The 8,703-nt window shown below is 32.1% G+C and overlaps 1 protein-coding gene across 1 annotated transcript in view; it reads left to right on the top strand.

Annotated features, from left to right (window-relative positions):
* LOC111718186 (arf-GAP with SH3 domain, ANK repeat and PH domain-containing protein 2) overlaps positions 1-8,703 on the top strand; it is a 26,738-nt gene that overhangs the window by 4,394 nt on the left and 13,641 nt on the right. Inside the window, exons 2-6 of the mRNA XM_023493713.1 lie at positions 1,010-1,082; positions 1,849-1,915; positions 2,043-2,127; positions 2,851-3,191; positions 7,189-7,245. Coding sequence (XP_023349481.1) covers positions 1,010-1,082; positions 1,849-1,915; positions 2,043-2,127; positions 2,851-3,191; positions 7,189-7,245 — 623 coding nt within the window. The remainder of the gene's footprint in view (positions 1-1,009; positions 1,083-1,848; positions 1,916-2,042; positions 2,128-2,850; positions 3,192-7,188; positions 7,246-8,703) is intronic.

Here is an 8,703-nt window from a genome sequence, read left to right as displayed (position 1 = left end):
CCCCCCCCCACTCTTTCCATCTGACGACCCCTTTTCTTGTAGAAAGCCCCTCTGTTCCCGATTTTCTTAATTTCCATGTAAACTTTCAAGATTTTAAATTCCAGAGAATTTAGAGGATTTCTTTCAAACAGATTCTCCTGAGATCAAAGCTCTGTAAAGTCAAGGAATTAAAGAGGTTTAACGTTAAGCTATTTGTATCTCAGAAAAGGGGAAATTAAATAAGTTTGGGAAGTTAGAAAATAGAAATTACTTTATATCCCGGAAAACGAAGCCATGCAGAAAAGTCTCGAATTTTGTCTTCAATTGTTCAACCCTCCTAACCCCTCCAAGTCCCTATTTAACTGCCTGAATGGCCTTACATAGGTGTTTGTTGGCATTTTGTCAAAATAANTGATCTTATCTTTCCCTCCCATTTACCTAACTGCACCTCAAAAATTTTAATTCTTGGCGACATTTTACTTCAACGTTTAACCGCTGCACGACAAAAATTTTGGCAATCTCCAACAAAATCGGAGTAAAATAAATAGAAAAAAAGTTTGGGGTTTTCGAGGATTTTACGACATTTTTTGACAAGACTCTGGGGTCAGTGCCAAGTTTTTTAGAGATAGTCTTGCTCAAATACATAATTAGAATTTTTAAAGTAGAAAAAATGTCACATATACACACATTTAAAAGACATATCGTCGTCTTAATACACTTTTAAATACTTGTCTTGTAGGAGGGATCTGGGGGCTAAATGTCTATTTGTAAATAATGTTTAAAAACGTTGAATTTTTATTTTGAGGTCGGTTATATCCAATCAATATGAGTTGTTTATCGAAATTTTAGCCAAGGAGATGAAAAGCGCTTAATTTGGACCATTTAAGGTTTGATGGGTCTTCAAGAGGAGGAGGAGGGGGGGGGGTGAGGCTTTTTTAGGGCATCTTCTAAAATCGTTATTCAATAAAGAAAATTCCGCCACGAACGGTTTTTATAAAAATAAAAAATTTTTAATTGCTTATTTTTTCAGGCATTGTCCCAGGATAGAGATGGTTTGGTCAAGCTGAAAACTACTTTAAAGGATATCTATAAATCAGGAATAAGTAAGTATTTCAAATAATTATTTAAGAAGATTAAGAATAGAAAAATGTAAGAATGTGTCGTTACACTTTTATTTTCTTATTGCAATAATTTGTTTGTCCTACTCACATATTTAACTAAATAAAATACTTTTTTATTTCAAGGGAAAACAATTATTTGCTGTATTTTACATCTCACAGTTTTTGCCACCTTACCATTTGTTTTGGTTCCCCCCCCCCAACCCCTCCAAACATTTAGCATCCCCTACCCTGGAAAAAATTCCCCTCCCACATACTTTCCCCAATCTTCAAACAATCCCCTCCCCAAATCCACCCTCGCATTGTATTCATATTGAAATTTTACATAAAAGCCTTAATTTATATATGACATTTAATACTTTATTGATTATGGGTGACACCTACACCAAAAGGGGGAAGAGGGGGAGGGGGTTCATGAGGAAAAAGGGGGCACACTTTTTCTCGGACAAATTTATTCATTTTTGGTCGTAACTTAGTTTTATGGGCTCTCTTGAAGGATATGATATTGTTGAAAATAAAGAGCAAGGGGGTTAGAAGGGTGTGTGGAGGGGAAATGGGGGAGGGAGGGGGAGGGGGGCTGATACTGAGACAATTTAGATGTTATTTTCTGCACAGCGTGGCCCTTGGTAAAATTGCTCGATATTTTCCAAATTTATTGCTAATAAAACCAATTTTGAAAACAAAACCGGGGGGGGGGGGTGAAGTCTGTAAATTATACAAACAGTTTTTTAAAAATTTGTTGTTTTTTTAGACCACCATGGAATGGAGATGGAGATGACGAAAATTCTGGATAAAATGGGAGATACTGCCATTACAAGGTTAATTTTAATTAATTCTTAATTGCAGGGAAGTAAAATAATTTTATTTCCTCTATAAAAATAGATTTTGCAAAAGAAGAAATATTGCAAAGCTGGAAAAATAAATGTTCTAACTGTATGTATATAGGGAGGACGAAGATGATGAGATAGGAGCAGCTTTTCAAAAATTTGCCGTTCTCACCAAGGAACTGTCTTTGCTCATGAAACATTTGGTAAGTTTATCAAAAACAAATTCTCACTACAAGATTTAATATTTAAATTCTCCATCTAAGTAGCTTAAATTTTCAGTTGGGAAAATTTCCAAATTGGATTTTTTTTGGAGAGAAAAAAAAATTAAGCTTTGACATGAACGATCAATTTAACAAATTTCGTTTACATATTTAGTCTAGTTAAATGCACAGCTTTCCAAGCGGTGGTGCGGCTTAATGCAAAAACATTTAAAATAGATTTTGAGGAATATCTATCTATCTATCTATCTATCTATCTATCTATCTCTCTATCTATTTATATATCTCTCTATCTATCTATCAATCTATTTATCTTATCTATCTTTCTATCTATCTATCTATCTATCTATCTATCTATATCTATCTATCTATCTATCCGGGGAGGATCTGTCTAGTAAAGGCCTACAATTTAAATCATTAGTTTTGTCCGAATTTAAAGAAAAGAAGAATCAAGGTCTTGGTCGTTTTTTTTGCATTGACGTTGCACCATTATCTAACACTGCCTTAATACTGCCTGAATACATCTCTACAAATTATAGACTGCCTTAACAAGGTCGAGTCCAGGCCATCCCGCCTTCTATCTATATGTATCTATTTAACTATCTATTTATATATCTATCTATCTATCTTTTATCTAGATATCTAGATATCTTTATATCTATATATCTACTTATATATATATATGTATATATATATATATATATCTAGATGACGAACTTGAATACGATTATCCTCTACCCTGTGGAGAACGTACTGAAAAATGAGATGAGGGGGTCCAAGGGGGACCTCAAACGCCCGTTTGACCGAGCCTGGCGGGACTATACTGATAAATATAGTGAAATTGAACGGACCAAGAAGAAACAGGCGGAAAAGGCGGGTATGATCCGCAGTGAACTAACGGCGGGTGAAATCGCCGAGGATTTGGACAAAGAACGCAAATATCTCCAAATATCGATGGCAGATTATTTGTTGAAATTAAACGAAATCAAATCAAAGAAGGGAAGTGAACTCCTGTCAACGCTACTAGAGTATTATAAAGTACAACTCAAGTAAGAATTTTTTATAGAGTTTATATCTAAGGAGCAGGATTGTTTACATTTTATTGTGACGTATTCTAGCCTAGCATAGGATCTAGTCATATTGTTAATAACACTGATTACTGAGCAGTGGAATTTATTATAATTTTATCTTTGCTTACACGTAAGCTAGTTGTAGAGCTATTCTAATAAGTCCCATAAGAAAATGCACAACCCCTGTTTCTTGACAAAAATTCTAAACTTTAACCTTTAGTTTCTTTACATCTATCTTTGTGCATATACACCGATTAATCTAATCCTATCTTATCTTAATATTCTCACTATCCTATCAGCTGACTGATTACGTGTCAACGTCAGCTGATAAAATGAAGAAAATCCGCGTAAAAGTTTTAAGTATACGCCATCTTGATTTATGAGTCTTCGTGTAGCTTAGAGTTTAAATTTCTCCGCTTATCTAAAAATAAACACAAAAACTGATATTTTCTTTATAATTATCAGTTCTAAACTGTTTGCAGGGATACGATTTCACCCTCCCCCCAACACTTATCTTTTCCTAGTTTTTAAAACACATTAAAAAGTTGATGGGCGCGGGGTTGAACATTTCTTTTGAACTCTCCCAGCTTTTTGCTTTTTTTCTGGTTCTCAGGTTTCACTTTCTGTAATAAAACTGTCTATTACATGTTCTACATTTCAAAGCATACATGTAAATTCTACGAACGTTAACACGTTTTGTTGGATTTACGAACGCATTGTCAGTATTAAAGGGACTTTTAACGTACTTTCTTGTGAAGTTTGATTATAGGGTCAGTTACAATTGCAATGACATTCTCTTTAATAAATGAATTGTAAGCTCTAAGACTTCCCTTTTTCAAATTTTCAACCTTGAGCATTCATATTTCAAAAAGGAAATTTAAATTCAATGTTTTTCTTCCTTCATATTTTATTTGGCCTCATAAAAATGTACATATTTTGTTACTTATCCTGTATACACATATATATATATATATATACATGTTTGAGAAGGCTTGTAACCCGATATAGTTGTCTATATACTGCATTATTTAAATTCTCACATATATTATTATTAAAATATTATAATAATCCAAAACTATTCTAATCCTCTCCAATATTATTCTTTCAAATTTTAACTAACATGGAGGTTAAGAATAAATTAAATTTTCTCTCCAGCAAAATATTCAATCATTTAAAGAAATAGAATTAAGTCCCAAAAAAAAAGGAATTAATGAATTGAATTATTTCAAATTAGTTCTTAAAAAGTACTTTTCGAGACTTCCTGCAAACGCATAATGGGCCTAATGTTTGCAACAATTCATTAGTTGTGGCCCAGAATCTTAATTATAGCTGCTAGATGATTTACAAATCGGGGGAAATAACAATATTTCATGATGCTTCACAAGTACTCTCCTCCCTCAAACGCCGACATTATTTGTTTAAATTAAGTAATATAATATCTACTTATTCTACAGTAAATATTGGACACATAATTTATTATCTTTTAATTAAATTCTAACATTTTTCATCCTTGTTTTGGATTTAGTTGAACTGCAAAGGAATTTTCTTGCCGCGGATACCTGGTCTTTTTATAGCTGTTCCCGCCATCTTTTGAAAATTCCAAGATTTTTGTTTAAATTTTAATGTAAAATATTCAACGTTTTAACATTTTTGCACTTGAAAATTAATTGTTTAGTGTTCTTTGCGCCGTTTTTGCTAATTGAGAGTTAAATTTTGACGGACTAATTTGAAATTCCGTTTTTAAAAAAACCGCAAATTATGATAATTGGGATTTACCGTTCTGGAAAAACGCGGAGTTTGGAAAAATTGCGCGAAATATATTTCTGGGTGAGGACGTTACGACCATGATTTACTCGTTTCAAACCATTTTCCCAGGCTAAAGGAAACCATGAGAAAAAATGTTTAAGGGAAAACAATACTTCACTAAAACGTAAAAATTATTTTTTTTAGCAATTGAAATTTGTGTCACTGATAAAAATAACACCCCTGTAAGCAACGATATAAAGTACATTTCCTTAGTAACCATATAATAGGTTTCTAAATGACAAACAATCTTGAAGAAATTTAACATTTATACGCTTCGTGCAAGAGAAAATGATTTATTTTGACAATTTAAACCTTTTCTCAAAATATTATGAGTTAATTTTCTTTTTATTGCAACAGATGTCGTAGAATTTTAGCATGAAAATAAATATATGAATATACACTACCATGTTGGCAGATTTCGGAATTATCATTATTATTGTTTATTTTAGTATATATTAGTCAGCTGTTTTATGTTATATTATATATATTTTTTAATTTAAATCCTAGCTTCGTGCGGTTTAGGAATCGTTTATAAATTCTCACGGATATATGTAGTATAGCGTAGTTATTTTATACTTCCTGAATTACCATTTCAGCAGTCATAACAATTTTTTACGCATTTGCATTTCTTTTTGGAAAACGCCGTATTTTAACAGGATCACATTCATACAATCAAACCTTTTTCTCAAATTATTTTAGTTTTAGGAGTTTCTTTTTTTAGATAAAAGAACAGGATATTGTGCATTTTATCTTTTTTTTATGAGAGAACATATAAGTATCCTTTTCAATCTTATACCATCTTCAGAATAGGTTCTGTCAAAACACCGAGATTGTAAAAACCGATATCTGCCCAGCTTTCCAAAACACGACATTGCAAAAGTCGATACCCACCCAATTATCGTAGCTTCTTTAGGATTATGCCAGATTTGAGCACGAGGCTATATCAAGGCCGACTTTGATACAAATATTGAGGATGCAGGACAAAATGGCCTCAAGTCGATATTACGACACATTGACCTACAAGTGACATAGTTGGTTTGGTTCCAGTCGACCTCAATACTTTCAAAACAATGTGTCATAAAACATTAGAGTTTGGGATGCCCTAGGCTGAGGCCTGTTTTGTTTATACTATGAGGCCGGGGGAGGGGGGGGGGGGTTAATCTCAAAAGAAACCGAATCTCGGCTGTTAAAAATGCCACAACAAAAGTTTAAAAAAGAAAGAAATGTTTTTATTTTTAACAATGTTGTGTCCTGTTGAAAACACGCCCAAGGGTGGGGAATTTTGTACAAATGAAACTTAAAGGGCGGCAGAACGAGCTTTGACTTTCCTCCTTAGGGAATCTTCGACAAGCCTCCCCCCGGCCCCCCTCCCCCCATTTTCAGTTCCTTATCTGCCTCATTTACGTCTAATTTATTCCAAGTTTAAGGTTTCAAAATTACAACACGAGAAATGTTAAAAAAAAACTTGTCTAGACTCTAAAATAGAAATAGTTTTTAGGGGAACATCTGGGGGTTTTAAGGGTCCCACATTCAAAACCCATTTTTTAAAACTTCACATTTAATTACAAACTATTGAACGTTTTTTAAAGATCATCATGTCTTTGATCCAGAGGAAATCCCCAGGAAAATTTTCAAAAGTGCAAAATTTAGAAAGAGAGAAAAAATTTGTTTTCTTTTTTTAAATGTCATTTTTTAAACGCCACACTATTCAGATCTTCAAAAAGTATTCAGGTTTAAATAATTGTTATAAAATCTGCTTGTTTGCCTTAATATTGCTTAAGAATGTTATAGGAATGTATTGGCTTGATAAGGCCTTATATTATTGCCCTAAAATGAAATAGTTTAAATTTATTTAAGCTAGAATACATTTATGTATGAATAAAAGAATTTTTATGTATGTAGAAGAGAGAGAAGGGGGGGGGGGTTAAGGAGCGAAAAACAACACAAGTTTCAGTTTTAGCTTACTTTAATCATTTTCAACCCCCCACCACTCCTTTCCTCCTAAAACTTTATATTTCCTCCCTGAAATGTTATTAAACTTTCAAATAGAGTTTTCCTAGTTCTCTAAACTATTATTCCAGCTTTAACAGGAATCTTACTCCCACTGCCCACCTAGCTTGCTTTTCACAAAAAATCTTTTTTTTTTAAATCTTATTTTATTTTTGTTTAGAACGGAAACATTTCAACAAGTCAATATACCCTGCACCAAGCTAAAGGAGATGCAAAGGTAATTTTAAAAAGTTTTTTTNATCTATCTATCTATCTATCTATCTATCTATCTATCTATCTATCTATCTATCTATCTATCTATCTATCTATCTATCTATCTATCTATCTATCTATCTATCTATCTATCTATCTATCTATCTATCTATCTATCTATCTATCTATCTATCTATCTATCTATCTATCTATCTATCTATCTATCTATCTATCTATCTATCTATCTATCTATCTATCTATCTATCTATCTATCTATCTATCTATCTATCTATCTATCTATCTATCTATCTATCTATCTATCTATCTATCTATCTATCTATCTATCTATCTATCTATCTATCTATCTATCTATCTATCTATCTATCTATCTATCTATCTATCTATCTATCTATCTATCTATCTATCTATCTATCTATCTATCTATCTATCTATCTATCTATCTATCTATCTATCTATCTATCTATCTATCTATCTATCTATCTATCTATCTATCTATCTATCTATCTATCTATCTATCTATCTATCTATCTATCTATCGCTCTATCCCTGTTTAAAACCAGTAACATATTTTCAATTTGTCTAACCTACAGGAAATACCAAATGATTTGTTTCTTCAACTTATTCTCCGATCCGTCATACTTTTAAATTCATTCATATATACATATATATATCAAGTTCATCTTATATATATATCTATCTATCTACTTCTTTTATGATGTTTGCTTAGTATCTATCCATTTCCATATGTCTATCTGGTTTTTAAGTATGCTTAATATCTATCTATCTATATATCTAATTTTCATGTATGCTTAATATCTATCTATCTGTCATTTCTGTCATTTGAATACTTGAATTCAGGCCCCTTGATGATATCTCAGTTCAAACGTCATTAGATGACCTTCACAGTTGGTGCCCATACTATCTATCTATCTATCTTTTTGTTTCCTCATAAGGTTTCTTTATGGAATCCATCTATCTTTATGTCTATCTTTCAAGAATCTCTAATCTACATATTGATCTTTTGTATATCTATCGATCCATCTATCTAAAAATCTATCTATCTATCTGAATGTATATTTGTATAGGGAAGAGCGAAAACACTTTATCCGTGAAAAGTACATTGACAAGTCTTTCATTGAACAATATTGCTCCAACCCTAGGGAACTACATGCTGAACTAGAACAGGTATTATTATTATTATTGTTATTTTTTTTTCTAAATATTTCAAAGCATTAATGTGTATTTATTAAAAAAATAAACATTTCCAAAAACTTTAAAATCCCCAATTCCCCTGAACTAGGTCCTGTAAAAGATAAACAAATGTTGTAAATAAATATACTACGTGTTAGATATCTAGGTTTGCACTCTATATATATTTGCTTCCTACTAACTTAATCTCTGCTATCATGCATACAATCCTTATTCGTAGGTCCCCCCCCCTCCACCCAAAAATCGTTTCGTT

Source organism: Eurytemora carolleeae, unplaced genomic scaffold (assembly GCF_000591075.1).
Source record: "Eurytemora carolleeae unplaced genomic scaffold, Eaff_2.0 scaffold822, whole genome shotgun sequence".
Classification (NCBI taxonomy): domain Eukaryota; kingdom Metazoa; phylum Arthropoda; class Copepoda; order Calanoida; family Temoridae; genus Eurytemora; species Eurytemora carolleeae.
This window is presented reverse-complemented; position numbering and strand designations above follow the sequence as displayed.